Raw genomic sequence first — 16093 nt, forward strand, 5'->3', positions numbered from 1 at the left:
TCTTTATCGGAAAATTCAATGAAAAGTGTTTTGACGTGGCAGAACGTGTCGCCGTCTCAGCAGACGAGAGACCGCCGGCACATGGTCGCTGTATCTATAAACCTGGACAGGGACACGTTTCATCTTCAGTCAGGACCACTTGAAAGCTTTTATTGGCCTTTAGAGGCCTTAAGGCGGACCGTCGTCAGAACATTTGACAATAAAGCACAGAGTTCACCGAACTGAAGGGTAATACAGAACAAAGTTACAGTAGAGAAATGCTGACTTGATTTAAGTCGTTGTTTGGGCAGCTGGTTATCAGTTACACACCCAGTTCATCTTGATCAAACTCTTAATAGATAAGAGGATATATGGAGGTTCGCAAAAAGCCACTGGATTATTGACTAATTCTGGACAACTAGACTTCTATGTTGTGCTGGGATAGCTATACATTTTTAATAAGGTAAGCATATTAGTGGTGTGTATTGGCAAGAATCTGACAGGATTGCAACAGAGGCAACGGTACGATATATAGTATCTGGAGTATACTGGAGTAACAAGTATATATTGTAGTATTGTCGAATACTTGACTCTGGTGTTGCAGAATTTACAGACCACATGACTCTTGACGAAGTCGTTTTGAAACCGAAATATGTCCAAACATCAGCGTTAAAAATCTGCTGGAGTCCACTGTATCCCCTCGTCCTCAGTCACCATCAGGTTTTCATTGTTTTGTTTTTCTGCGAAGATTTGAAGGTATTTTATGTCACAGACACATGATTGAAATAGAAACATTAAATATCTATGATAATAAAATATAATTTGAAGGCAAAATAGTGTTGTTCAATATAGAAATGGTATTGTGAAGAAAACCATTTAAATATATCTATATTTTCCATACAACCTTATAGTATATAAAGTGAACCTACTACAGAGAAAGACAAATCTGGGGTCACATACCCCATTTCTACCATTGGTATCTAAGCTAGCAAGTACATCACTCACTTCACAACACCCTTCATTTTACCATCAAGTTCACCAGAAATCAACATTTTACTTTTTCATCTTGGCTTTATAAAGGTTAAGTTTAGAGCATGTACATTATACCCAATTGTGTTTGAGACCTTGGCTCCACCAGGGATTTGAGTGACGTCATCAACCGTGTTGGAAGCCACTTGAAAAATAGTGTCTTTTTATAATTCATATAGGGCTAAGACTTGCTTTTACAAAGTATGAAGGATTTGGTTTGAATTAATAATCATAATCATTGTCTTGTTAGTAATGCTTAGATAAAACTATAATGAAAAAACGTGTGGATTTTTATTCGGAGTGACATAAAAGATCAACGAGGAAGGAGAGACGATAAATATTTAATATGTTTGAGCTAAAATCCATAAGTCATTAATCCTTTTTCCGGACGAATATTGTATTACGAACAGAAGTGTAATAAATAAACCGGGAATTCCCCCTCATTCATTATCTTTGCTAATAATATTCACACAGTATTGTTTTTGTCCTGAATAAATGTTTTTTTTTTATCGCCGTATTGTTTTGGCAGGAAGTGTCGTCTCAAACTGGCAGCACCTTGTAGGATCCTCCCCCTGATGGAACCAACGCTCTCTGGTTCCTCTTTTGTTGTTGTTATTGTTGCTCGTGTGAAGTCTTTAGTTGCACGTCTGGACTCTTAAAGTAGAAAATTCTAACTCTAGTAACAAGAATATATTTGTAGTATTGTCGAGTACTTGACTCTGGTGTTGCAGAATTTACAGAACACATGACTCTTGACGAAGTCGTAACTGCTTTCATTTGTTTTGAAACTGAAATATGTCCAAACATCAGCTTTAAAAATCTAGTGGAGTCCACTGTATCCCCTCGTCCTCAGTCACCACCAGGTTTTCATCGTTTTGTTAGCTGCGAAGATTTGAAGGTATTTTATGTTTCAGACAAATGATTGAAATAAAGACCATTAAATATCTATGATAATAAAAAATAATTTGAAGGCAAAAAATATATATATATAGTGTTGTTCAATATAGAAATAGTATCGTGAAGAAAAACATTTCAATATATCTATATTTTCCATACAACCTTATAGTATATGAAGTGAAGCTACTACAGAGAAAGACAAATCTGAAGTCACATGAAAATAGTTTTTTTTTTTATTGATTCCATTGCTTTTTGTGTTTTATAAAGTTTCATTTTTGGTAGTTCTGAATCTTGAACTCTTGACGAAGTCGTAACTGCTTTAATTTGTTTTAAACCAAAATATGTCCAAACATCAGCTTTTAAAAGCTGCTGGAGTCGACTGTATCCGCTCGTCCTCAGTCACAGCCAGGATAAGTTGGCAACTGGCAGCACCTTGTAAGAGGATCCTCCCCCTGATGGAACCAACGCTCTCTCGTTCCCCTTTTTTTTCTTTTTTTTTTTTAGTTGTTGCTCGTGTGAAGTTTTTAGTTGCACGTCTGGTCTCTTGGACCATTGACTTGATTTTGATTTTCTTAATAAAAAGTACTTGTGCGTAGTTGAAGTAGAAAATTCTAACTCTACTAAGAATATATGTGTAGTATTGTCAAGTACTTGACTCTGGTGTTGCTGAATTTACAGAACACATGACTCTTGACGAAGTTGTTACTGCCTTCATTTGTTTTTTAAACCAAAATATGTCCAATCAGCAGCTGGAGTCACTGTATCCTCTCGTCCTCAGTCACAGCCAGGATAAGTTGGCAACTGGCAGCACCTTGTAGGAGGATCCTCCCCCTGATGGAACCAACGCTCTCTGGTTCCCCTTTTTTTTTTGTTGTTGCTCGTCTGGACACTGGTCAGATCTGCAGCTGGACTCCGAGGAGGGAGCGCGCACGCACGCACAGAGAGAGAGAGAGAGCCGGGGAGGCGCATCAGTGCGTGCGCGCGCGGCGGCGGGGACTCGAACCCCACACATGGAAACTTGGGATCTTCTCTCCCGCGCGAGCCACTGGGTAAGAGACCCCGACCCCCTGCTATGGAGGACCCGCTGACTCACCATGAGCGCCAGCACTGAGGATGTCCCCTGGAACAACGGCTCCTCGCCCGGGGACGGCAACTCCTCCAGCACCGGCGGCGGCTCCGCGGGGAACCTCTCGCTGTGCGGCGAGGTGGACCTCACGCGCGCCGTCCCGCTCGGGCTGGTCCTGGCCGCCTTCATCGTGTTCGCCATCGCGGGCAACATCCTGGTCATCCTGTCGGTGGTCTGCAACCGGCACCTGCGCACGCCCACCAACTACTTCATCATCAACCTGGCCATCGCGGACCTCCTGCTGGGCACCACGGTGCTGCCGGTCTCCGCCACCCTGGAGGTCCTGAGCTGCTGGGTGTTCGGCCGGATCTTCTGCGACGTCTGGGCGGCGGTGGACGTGCTGTGCTGCACCGCGTCCATCATGAGCCTGTGCGTCATCTCCATCGACCGCTACATCGGCGTCAGTTACCCGCTGCGCTACCCGGGCATCGTGACGGAGAAGCGGGCGCTGCTGGCCATGCTGGGGGTCTGGGTCCTGTCCGTGGTCATCTCCATAGGACCCCTGCTCGGGTGGAAGCAGCCCCCGTCCCCGAACCACAACGTGTGCTTCATCACCGAGGAGCCCTTTTACGCGCTCTTCTCCTCGCTGGGCTCCTTCTACATCCCCCTGGTGGTCATCCTGTCCATGTACTGCCGGGTCTACATCGTGGCCAAGAGGACCACCAAGAACCTGGAGGCCGGGGTGATGCGCGAGAGGATGAACTCCGGAGAGTTGACCCTCAGGATCCACAAAGGGTCACAGGTCAACGAGGATCCGGCCAAGAGCCGCGCGCACCAGCAGAGGAGTTCTCTGACCGTCAAGCTGCTCAAGTTCTCCAGGGAGAAGAAGGCGGCCAAGACTTTGGGGGTCGTGGTGGGCATGTTTACCCTGTGCTGGCTCCCCTTCTTCGTGGCTCTGCCCATAGGTGAGTTCTGGCCCCCCGAGAAACTTCTGTCTCTTCAGGTTCGGTTGCGTCGTCTTTTCTGTCCAATGAGCTCTTTTAATGCACTTTAAATTCTCAATATTGTTCATTTTTACTAAGTTATATTTTATATTACTAAGTTATATTTTGCAAGTTACATGATACACGTTTTAATATCACTTGTAATACAAATATTTGTAGTTTTGCGTTTACCAAGAACATGTTTTCCTCACATTTAACATGTTTTTCTTAGAATAGATTTAGAAAATAAATATATAATTACATTATTTAGCAAAAAAACAAACACTTGTTGCGCCAACATAAATACAGTCAATTTAAAAGTTGTATATGAAATAATGCTTGTATATAAAATCCTAAAAAAAAGAATAATTTTAGCAAATTTAGCCACCTTTAATTCTTTGTAAAAACTTTGTAATGAAAGTTATTTTATAAAGTCTTCATAATGTTGTTTTCAGATCAAAGCAGATTAATGTTCATGTTGAAATTACCCTATTAGGATAAGTGTTTACCATTTCTTTATATCTCATCACATACAGCCATCACTTAAAGTCTTTGTAGGAGCCAAGGTCTCAAGAGGACAAGTTTCCATTAGATTTTATTTGGTGTGTTTGTTATTGTTTACCTGTAACAGAAGTGAACTTGCTAGTGTAACTAGCTTATAACAGCGCTAGCTGCAGCCATTCTGAAAAATAATGTACACAAGACTCAAACTATTTTGATTTAAAAAGAAAAAAAAAAGGTCTTAGGTGAAGTGTGAATAGTGGTGGAATAATATATACAAACATTGTTTAAAATTTGTGAATTTTAAACTATGAATTACTTTATTGTTGACACATCACAACAATTATTTGAAATACACAAATAAATAAATAAAATAAAAAAGTACTTGAGCATTTCAGTAGTTTAAGTAGCAATATTTTAAAACAATATTGTGTAATAACTCAAGTATATATATGTAGTATTGTCGAGTACTTGACTCTGGTGTTGCAGAATTTACAGACCACATGACTCTTGACAAAGTCGTAACTGTTTTCATTTGTTTTGAAACTAAAATATGTCCAAACATCAGCTTTAAAAGCTGCTGGAGTCGACTGTATCCTCTCGTCCTCAGTCACAGCCAGGATAAGTTGCATAAGTTGTTAAAAGGAGTTGATTTGTAAGAAAGAAAAAAAAGTATTTATATGTATATTGAATAAAGCCCTTAAAATAATCAGTACTTTGAGTTAATATGTTCTTTAGAGTCTACTTAGGTAATCTCCTTCAAAATGGCGTCCACAGCCTCATGCAGACAAACCTGTGATCTTGATTGAGGTTTGACGTTAATCAACATTCCCTCTTAGTTCCAGTCTTCACTTTAATTATTCACTTAAGTTAATTATCACCAGGGAAGTTATTAGGCTCATAAAAAAAAAGAGGCGTCGAAGCCGACATGTGGTGGATCGTAACGGAGGCACCCCCGAACATGAATAGCGGTCACTTACTTTTACATCCTCATTAAAGTCGCAGTAGGAGTTACATGTACCGCTCAGGATGTAGTCGTGTCCATCATGACACATCCAGATATGAATACTCTGCACCTACATCACACCACACACTGCATCAGGTCAATACAAGAGTTCAGCTGCCAAACATCACTGCAGTGAATCAGTGCGAAACACAAACACTGGCGATGACGCCGCGAGTCGTCCGCGAGCATTTTTAACCACAAAAGACCTAATTACGGAGAGAGAAGATGTTTTATGAGATAATAAATATCTTGTCATGTCGTTAAGTGCCAGTGAACAGACTTGTGCTGTCGGACGTAAATCCTCCTGCTTTATCGTTTGCTGGATAATAATAATACGGTTCATTTAACTTGATAAATACGTACCGTTTTAAATATACAGGCCTTTTCAGTGTTGGTGTGAAGCCATGACATATGTTCATTATTTTAGTTCAATAAACTTGAAATGTTAATGCATGTAAAGCATTTTTTAATAATAACAATAATACCAATATAAAAACTGCATTTCCTCGGTCAATCTTTTAAAAACATATTCCATTTTTGAGTTTCTATAGTATAAATAAGTTTTAAATATTGAGTTCTATCATACAGCATATGCCATAAAATATTATTTATTCATTATAAATATTGTGTCTTTCCATAATCCATAGATTTTTATCATAAGTGTATATTTTGTGTTCAATTTTTCATTTAAAAAAGTTATCTCTGTATTATCTCGGCTATGACTGAGGACGAGAGGATACAGTTGACTCTAGCAGCTCTTAAAGCTGATGTTTGGACATATTTCTGTTTTAAAATAAATGAAAGCAGTTACGACTTCGTCAAGAGTCATGTGGTCTGTAAATTCTGCAACACCAGATTCAAGTACTCGACAATACTACAAATATGAAAACTACGTTTCCTATTTCTTAGTTCCCTCCATCTTAAAAAAACAAAAAAAACAATTCTCCCTAAAAAAAAGGGAAACTTTGTTTTTAATTTTTTACAGTATAAATTACTTTTAAATATTTATTTATTTATATTGAGTTCTAACATACAGCCTTTACCATAAAATATGATTTATTATATATTGTTTTTACCACATATTCAAGGTGTCTTTCCATAATCCATACTTTTTTATCATAACAATTTATATTTAGAATTATAATTTTTTATTTCAAAAAGCTCAACACACAGTAATTTTAAAGCCTTTTAAGAAAGAGTGGAAGAAAATATCGATACACTTTAATATCGAAATCTTTCTTTTTCACGATACAATTTGTTACATATACATATAGTATTAAACAACACTTTTTTATATTTCCCTTTCAAATTCGTTTTTTTAATCATTGTTCTTTAACGGTTTATATTCCAATGTGTGTAAAACAAAATGTTTTTAGTTACAATTTAGTTACAATTAACATGCAAATATCTATCTTTTTTTTTTCATTTTTGTGACGCTATTAAACTTACTAGATGGCAGCAGTCATTACATACTCGTAAGAAACCCTGTGAGATCTCTGCGATGAATGAGGACGAGAGGATACAGTGACTCCAGCAGCTTTTAAAAGCTGATGTTTGGACATATTTTGGTTTCAAAACAAATTAAAACCGTTACGACTTCGTCAAGAGTCATGTGGTCTGTAAATTCTGCAACACCAGAGTCAAGTACTCGACAATACTACAAATATATTCTTGTTACTAGAGGATCGCAATGTATCGTATCGTTGACCCTTATTCTTGCCAATACACTCCCCAAGTTTTTATTTTAATCATCTTCAAAAAAAAACTTCCAACAATAATGAATCCAAAAAATGTGACTTTATTTTGTTCTTAAATGTGTTCCCGCCAAGAAACAAACCCTGTAAATTAGACAATTAGGTTCAGGATTAGAGTAAAGATTATGACACTATTCCCGTGTTGCTGTGTGGATTAGTGTTTGGTGTGTGTGTGTGTGTGTGTGGACGGTGGTCTTCGGGGAGTGTGCGTCCCACCTGGCTTTGAGCTCCACTCATCACCTCGTCACATGGACCCCCACACATTATCACCCGAGGGCCGGATCAGTGATCCTGGTCACGTAAGGATTATTTACGCTGCGTTCTCACATCACTGAGCCAAGTGTATGGATGGAGGGGTCCAAGGAGGGGGAGGTGTTTACGTAACGCTGATCGACAAACTGCCAAGAGACTCCCACGAGAGCGTTTCTGTGCGTAATCCTCAGACCACGTCGATGGCTTCGCTCCGATCCACGACACGAGAACCCGACACAGCGAGACCCTCGTACACGACGCTCGAAACTTGGCATTTCTTTGTTTCACGGCGGCTTCTTAGGAGATGTTTCCACTTGAAGTTTGTTTCTCTGCTCATTTCCTCCCAACTTGTGATCAGACTGTTGAGCTGCTGCCGGACTATTCATTAGTTTCCACCCACAGACTGGGACTTCCTGTCTCACACTTCTTATTACGCAGCTATTTCATCCACTAGCTGCTGAGCAGGAAGTTTCACCGGAGATCTTCTGCGGTCTAAATTTAAATACATGTTGAAACTGAAAAGCTTGAAGAGGAATATTCAGGACTGAATTAAAGTTACCTTGTTAGTGTTCTTTTTTTTTTTTTTAAACGTCAAAAATCTGTTTACAGCCCGTCTGGTTCCGGAGACACAGAATTTCAAGACATTGTTGAAAATTATGAATGACTATTAATTATATAAATCGTATATAAATACGTCACTGACTCAAAATTAAGTTCGATTAGCCTCCTCTATTTGAATACTGCAAACAAATGTCACCAAAAAAAAAAAAAAAAAAGTATAATAACATGCATAAAAACATGAATAAATAAATATTGAAATTACGAAATACTTAAAAAAAAAAAAAAAGTACATATACAAAGTTATATATATATATATATATACACACACACACAAAAATAGCAGCGTTCCTTGACAAAAACAAAATCGGAAATCATTGAATTAATTATGTCATTTATCGTCCTTCATCTTCAATTACATCCTTCAAACAGTAGGGGGGGCCAGAAACAAATCGGTTGAACCTATGCAAACTATACTTAAACACTATGTGAGCACCATGGTCTTGGACTTTGAGCTATAACAGCAGTCTCCTGTTGAAGTGAGACTTCTAATAGATGGATAAACTTTACTAATCTCCTCTGGGAAATTGGTAATAATAATAATGGAGGGAACAGTATTTTTTTACCGGAAAATATGAATAAAAACTTGTTTTTGGTTCTAATAATTGTATGATGATAACAACTGATATTCTATTCTATTAATTTATGTATTTTGTTAATAACTGGTATTATTTTGAGAAGATGTTTTGTAGAAAAATCACAGCTCTGAGACTTTATTATTTTGTTTTTTTTCTTTTGTCTTTTTAATGGATAAGAGCTGTAGCTGAACCCAGGAAACACTCTCTGTTGTCGTTCGTTTTGGAAAGCTTTGGTTCTTTGCTTCATTAGAACCTACCATCGCAACATTCTTCGTTTTTTGTTGCAAAGTTAGGATACCCTTGACAACGACCTTCTCAGCATGTGTAAATGCCATTTCATCTTTTGTTAAAATGTATATTATAAAATTGATAAGGGGAAAAGTATTGATCAGAAACTGGTATCAAAGTGACGGTACCAGGATGGAGAAGTTTTGATTTATTTTCATCCCTAGAAGTTTGTGAATATTTGCTTGAACGGCTGCTTCCACAACCTGACGCCATGACAAGTAAACTGTGAGGATGAATTGTAGATGTTGAGCTTCATCGAGAAGTTGATCTTCACCTCACTACACTTGCATCACTGGTCTCGGCACATTCTTAGACCCCGAAAACTCCTTTTACAGGTAAAATTCTTCCAACATGTTCTTGAAAATAAAACGCACAAACCTCAGATGTTAACATCATCACAACTCAACGTTACACTCAATTTTCTTTCGACAAAAAGCAGCTCACTGGCTCAAAAGTGTTTCTCCGGCGACATGGAAACGTAATTTCAAGACACATTCTTGGGTCGACACATGAATGTTCACAGAGCAGTGAAACGCAAACCTACGGAGGGAAATGAAGTTCCTCCAAGTTTGTGACCGTGGTTCTCGGTTGGATAAGAATAGAAAGTTATTTCCCGGTTGGAAGTGAGTTCAGGAATCTCAGGGTTTTGGTTGTAATCAGAGGTTCACCGACAGATCTGTTCAGCGTCTCAAGTCTCCAGGAGGCTGTGATCGTTCTGGTGACCAAACCTTGGAGTAGATCCTGAAAAAGTTCCCCTACTTGTACCTCACAAGTCGTTTGATCCTGGAGACAATCTCTCAAGATGCATCTGAAAAATACGTTTAATCTGCTGGGGGGGTCTAAGGGCAGAGGAAAGTCAAATTGGTGGGTCAGAGACGCAGAATTGTACCTTCATTATCAAGTGAAAAGGCAAAAGGTTTTGATGCAATTCCACATCGTAATATTTGGGATCTGATTTCCATTTGAGATCTTTCAACTCTAGCATGTGACGATACAGAAATGTGTCGATAGAAAGGCATAGAAGCCGCGAACCTTCCGCCCAAGATGTGTCATACATTTGTTAAACTTGAATATAGCTCATATTGTGGCTACATGTTGGCGTTACCTCATGTGAACTGTGACCCTAACCTTGCGAGTGCGGGTGTGTATTGACGAGAACTCTTGGCGAAGTCATAACTGCTTTCATTTGTTTTTTTTAAAGCTGCTGGAGTCGACTGTATCCTCTCATCCTCAGTCATAGCCGAGATCTCGCAGGATTTGATTGTACCTTAAGCTGCGGATGATGTAATGACTGCTGCCATCTAGTGGCAGGAAGTTAAATTGCAACACAAAAATGTTAATTGCAAATAGGAAAATACTATTGTAAACTATGTATGGAAATATAATTTGAAAGCCAAAAGAATATAAAAAAAACATTACGCGAGTATCGATTCATTTAAAAAAAAGACAACTAACCTTGACTAACTTACTTACTTCATTTGAGCAAAAGAAAATCAATTAAGACAAGAAGCCACGAGTCATTATGTTCGGTGAGAGCGAGGTCTGGGTAAAAGGGGTCGAGGGGGAGATAATGAATCTTGAAAGTGTCTTTAAGCAATTACCTTAAAGCTGGAGTTGCACATACATCAAAGGAGCTGTATTGACCTTGTGTTTTGTTAGCTGCCGGCTAAACAACCGCTCGCTAAATAAAGCAAACGATGGAACATACTAGGAGTGGGTTTTGCCAAGAATCTGGAGATATGATACGCATCACGATACAGGGACAACAATAGAATATATATTGCGATACTGTTGGGATATATACAGTATATAGGGTTTAAGAATTTATTTGCAGGAAACCGTCATAGCCAAGTAAAAAAAAATTACATCAGATTATCAAATTCAGGCAGAGGTATCTACATTTGTATTTAACATTAAAGGAATAAAACGGGAATAAATGAATATTTCCATGTTAATTGTTTATTCAATAGACAATGCAGTCCTGTTGAATATCGATAAATATTGTAATTCTACCAATAAAAAAGCTTGTTGTTTATAAAAAGCTCTTTTCTTACAAAAAACAAATTGATAGACTACTAAAGTTGATGATTGGGAATGATTTGTGTTCGTCTTTCTATTAAGGCAGGAATTATCATAAAATAAGCTGCTGCAAACTAAAATTAAATAAAAAAACAAGTCCGCCAAGACGCTACATTAGCTAAAACACAATGTCTCGAAAATACAGTACATAAAATTGCAAAATGTGAACAGAAAAAATATATATATTCTTATCTACACGCTTGGACGTCGCAATATTTAAGGACAAGGATATTTTCTTACACTCCTAAAACCTACCATGAGTTGAGATGGAATGACAGATGGATCAGCAGGTGGTTGCGAGTAGAAAAGAAAACTGGTTGAAGATGATAGAAAAAGGGGCGTGTCCAGTATATGCTGCTCTAGTGTGTGTGGGATCCATTAAGTGTTTCTTCTCCCACCAGCAGAGAAAAATACAGGATGTCTTGCTTTCAAAAGGTCAAGCTCGATACAAGTGTTGCACCAACTATATTTCCTCCCGACATGTGTCATTATATTGCACACAAAAAAACACCCCTAAATCTGTCGTTCAATAATCGGTCTTCTCTAAAAACATGAAGGTGCAGAGGAACTCGTGCTCCTCGGCTCTCGGCGCTAATTGAAACGACTCTTGAAGGCTAGAAATAATGAGAACGCGACACCTGAGGCGACACAAAGGAAAACGAGGCGACCCGGAGCGACGTGGCGGGGCGGCTCGTGTGGGACGAGGGCTCGAGGAGATGTCACCCCAATTTTCCGAAAATAGCCTCACGCCATGGTAACGTGGACGCTCGCGAACGAGAGCAATAACGCCAAACGTCCCTTTCAATCAAATCCTAATGGAAGTAATTACAGGTGTGTGTCGGGCGTACGTGCATCGCCTGCTTCAATTAGACGCAATAACAGGATGTTCTTCTATTAAGACGTTCCGGTGTTTGCTGGTGTATCTGTTTTCAGGAAGGAGGTGCAAAGTTTTTTTTCTTAACAGAAGAGGGCACGCCAGCAACAATAAACCTCTCAGGGTTATCTGCTCAGCCATTGTGTGGAGGCTGGAGGGCTCACATCCTCTGCTGTTGTTCCGCAACCTTTCCAGACAAACGCCGCACTTGAACACAAACATGTCTGCTCCGGAGAAACATTCGAGGAGGAAGATAAGTGAGCGGCAGAGAAATATGAAAAGGCCTTACGGAAAAAGAAAAAAAAAGTTAGCGAGTCGCAAAGACAGTTTAGCGACCGCTCGGTTGAAATATCGTGTGAAAATACCAGAGACTGTGACCCATTCATCTGCGGCGGATAAAGACGAGGCGCTCTCTCTCTCTCGGGCGACATTCTTTGGTTCCATCAGAGTCTGGCAACGAGTCCGCACACACACACAAACATATACACACACACACACACACACATCGTGACGCACAAAGTTGTATCACTTTCAATTGCTCTGGTACGTTTGGTGGAAGTTTTTGTTCTCCAAGAACATCTGAATGTTTGAGCAAGAATATGCCAATATGATCATATAGCAGTATCCTATCATGATAAAACAATACGATATATTTTGAAACTGTAGTAACAAGGATATATGTGTAGTATTGTCGAGTACTTGACTCTGTTGTTGCAGAATTTACAGACCACATGACTCTTGATGAAGTCGTAACTGCTTTCATTTGTTTAAAAAAAAACAAAATATGACCAAACATCAGCTTTAAAAGCTGCTGGAGTCACTGTATCCTCTCGTTCTCAGTCATCGCAGAGATGAAACGCTGCAAACGTTTTCCTGTTAATTTGTGAATAGAAAAATATGATTTTATTTTGGACACACTTCATTTAACTATTATCCCTAAAAGAAGGATCATAAACATTTTTTTTATTTTATTATTATTATATTGTTTTATTTGAAATAGATACAGTATGGTTAAAAGAAAATTGTGATCTTACAGTGTGTTGATTTTTTTCTTCCACCACTAATTTTAAACAATTTAAAGTGAAAGTAACAGATTTGTCTCCCAATATCATATACATTCACAAAAAGGACACAAAAACCGGTATCGGGCTCTTCTTCGGGTGCTGCATCTTCTACCTTTTTAACAACCCTTACCCCTCACTTCAACTATGGTAAATACATTTTCAATTAATTCAGGGTTTATTTGCATTAAAGTGTCATTTAAAATCAAATATACAAGTTAACAAATGAATAAATATGAAGTTCAAAAACAAATGAAATGTGAACCATGATCTTGCAAGAATTTGCTTATTTTATATAATCTATGTTTAATGTTCATGAATAAGACTTTGTCAAATCTCTGTTATTTCACCACTTTTAATAGAAACTAACCACTGCAGAGTGAAGGATAACATGTGGTGAATTAGTCAAAGCAATAATACACAGGTGGTCAAAATGCAATGCTTCATCAAGTACTCATAAAACACAATTCAATTCAATTAAAATAAATATAATTATTATTGGAGACAGTTTAAGGCTTCGGTTGTATTTCAGACAAACACTGCCTCCCTCTGGTTGGAGTTTGAACTGCAACCACAGCGATTAAAGAACAAATCAATTCTTTAATTGTACAGTTGAAGTCGTTCAATCCATTCAAATGCCTGAGACACTTTGGCTACGTTAGCATGTCCGTTGCGTTTGATGCAATGAACGCTTGGATGACGTCCCAGAACACGAGGCTCGGGTTCCACAGATACTTGGATCAGAACCATCTCTGCGCTGCCAAACCCGCCGTTTTCTCTCAAATTGAATAAATGTGGGACGTTTCAAGAAACGGTAGATTTTTTTTCTTCCCCGTAATTGACTTGATTCATTCTTTCATTCCACCAAGTCTCTTTTTTAAATCGCTACCAGCTCGAGGGTTTGGCGCCCGAGTTTTGAGTCCTTTTTGGGTGGAAACATGCTGCTCTGGACCAGGAGGGATCTTGAGAACACTGGAGCTGAATTTTTCGATTTTATAATCACATGGGTTTTTATGATAACGCTTTTCAAAGAACACAAAGATGCTTTAAAAATGAAGAAGACACACATACAGAACGGGATACTAAGAAGGATGGAGGGTGGAAAATGAGTCATCAGGTGTAGAAGGTTATATTGAAGAGACGGTTTTTGAGGTGATTTTTGAAAGGTTCTATTGTATCAGCATTACAGATGGAGGTCCAGAGGGTGAAAAGCTCTGTCCCCCATTGATGCCATACTTGGTTCTGATGATGGGAGGGAGGGTATTGGTCTCAGTAGAGCATTTTCGGCGGGTGGGGGCTCTGTTCTGTTAGATTAAAAATTATTATACACTATACGTATACGCCATACGTAAATTAATGCTAAAAGATAATAAAAATATAAAGTATAAATTACTAGCTTCATCTAAGAGCTTAAACGTTTGAATACACAATCAACATTTCACTCAGACTGACACACTGTCTCAAGACAAGCTTGGAACAGAATTAGAGACATGACACCGGTTATGTAAACGTACGTTTGTCTGCCTTTTCACACCTTGGGTCGTGGATCAAAAGAACGAAGCGGGACACATCCATGGGGGGGGGGGGGCTAGGAGACAGAAACCCCCACCCAAGAACATTTGAATGATTAGAAAAGGAAACAAATTGTGAAGAGCTCTCCGCGGGGGATCGTGGCACAGGAAGCTTGAAGGAACCAATATGGCGATAGGGGGAGGACCTCCCGGTCTGGAAATTTGCCTTAAATATAGCGATGTTTCTACAGTTCGAGACCGTTTCTCCCGGGGCTATTGAATTGTAAAGTCGCCGGCAGAAAGCGCGTCCGATCGATCGTAAAGCTTGTAATTTTTTTGACTTGAAGCGGCGAATAAACTACCCGTGACACTCTGCATTGACCATTTATCTCCACAAAGCGAAGTATTAAGACCCGGAAGTGACTCCTTCTTTGTCCGTTTTAGTTCTTAGTGTAGAGGAGGATCTTGAAGTACTTTGTCGCTTATATTCGTCTTTAAAGAGATTCAACTGCACCTCTAACGCTGGTCTTCTCTATTCCCAGGGTCTTTTAATCAGGAGCTCCGGCCCCCCGACATTCTCTTCAAGGTGATCTTCTGGCTGGGCTACTTCAACAGCTGCCTGAATCCCATCATCTACCCCTGCTACAACCGCGAGTTCAAGCTCGCCTTCATCCGCATCCTGCGCTGCCAGTGGCACCAGCGCAAGCGGCCCGGCTGGAGGGCGTACAACTACCGCTCCTCCAACTTCAGCTCGTCCGGACACTCCCGCAAAGGCTCGACCGACCACAACTCCACCTGCCTGAACGGCAGCCAGCGGACCCTGCCGTCCTCGGCCAGCCCGAGCCCCAGCTACCTGAGCAAGGGTCTCCCTCCCTGTCCGGAGGGGGAGCCGCTTTACATCTGGGGCGGGAGCACGCCCACTCCCTCGACGCCCAACCTGCTGCCCGGCAGCCACATGGACTGCGCACAGGGATCTATGAGGGGCGACTTCAGGAGAGTCAAACCCGCCGAGGACGCCCCCGCCAGCGTCTTCTCGTTCTCCTTCACCAGAATCAAGGGTGAAGGCGGCCGGAACAAAGACTGCATCATCCCAGACGACAAGGTGTGAGTCAGGAAACAAAATGGAGCGCGACGTCCGCTGTCGCTGAATGTTAATGTAGGACATCACTGATCCGCTGCCATCACTGTAGGTCTTCGATGCGTCGGCGGCTTTTCAACGTTGTTATGGAGGAAGAAGTCCAGCTGCTGTTTCCATCGTGTTCTTCGGAATAAACTGTGAAACGAACCGAGACACGCGTTGGATGAGGAGAATGTGCACTGGTTTAAAAAAGGAGAAAAAAAAAATAATGAAATGAAAAACTTTTGGTTTTTCCTTCACCTCAGTATATAAAAGTCTGTATATTAGTTGTGTAAAGTGTATGATGTGAATAGATCACCCGTTTGTTACCAGATATCACTACAATATGTCGTGAACAGTGAGTATAACCTGCTTCGTTTGCCGTGTTGAAGTTGAAAAAAAATCAGTGGATGATTAATATTAAAGATGTTATCAGGACTTTAATTCAGATGTTGTTGAGGTGTTTGTTGTAGACGTTGAAATAAAAAAGCATTAAACGC

The 16093-nt window shown here is 39.9% G+C and overlaps 1 protein-coding gene across 1 annotated transcript; it reads left to right on the forward strand.

Annotated features, from left to right (window-relative positions):
- Positions 1-2290: 2290 nt before the first annotated feature.
- LOC148072060 (alpha-1A adrenergic receptor-like) lies at positions 2291-16077 on the forward strand. The gene is made up of 2 exons (XM_087799019.1): positions 2291-3936; positions 15019-16077. The coding sequence occupies exons 1-2, from the start codon at positions 3000-3002 to the stop codon at positions 15582-15584; spliced, it is 1503 nt and encodes a 500-aa protein (XP_087655145.1). The 5' UTR covers positions 2291-2999; the 3' UTR covers positions 15585-16077.
- The last annotated feature ends 16 nt before the right edge of the window (positions 16078-16093 follow it).

Source organism: Callionymus lyra, chromosome 9 (assembly GCF_982586985.1).
Source record: "Callionymus lyra chromosome 9, fCalLyr1.hap1.1, whole genome shotgun sequence".
Classification (NCBI taxonomy): domain Eukaryota; kingdom Metazoa; phylum Chordata; class Actinopteri; order Syngnathiformes; family Callionymidae; genus Callionymus; species Callionymus lyra.

What these genes read in the sequence shown, in the direction of transcription:
- LOC148072060 (XM_087799019.1), top strand. Translation starts at nt 3,000, where the DNA reads ATGAGCGCCAGCACTGAGGATGTCCCCTGGAACAACGGCTCCTCGCCC. An exon ending in CTTCGTGGCTCTGCCCATAG is followed by an intron (nt 3,937 to 15,018) that starts GTGAGTTCTGGC and finishes CTCTATTCCCAG; the next exon opens with GGTCTTTTAATCAGGAGCTC.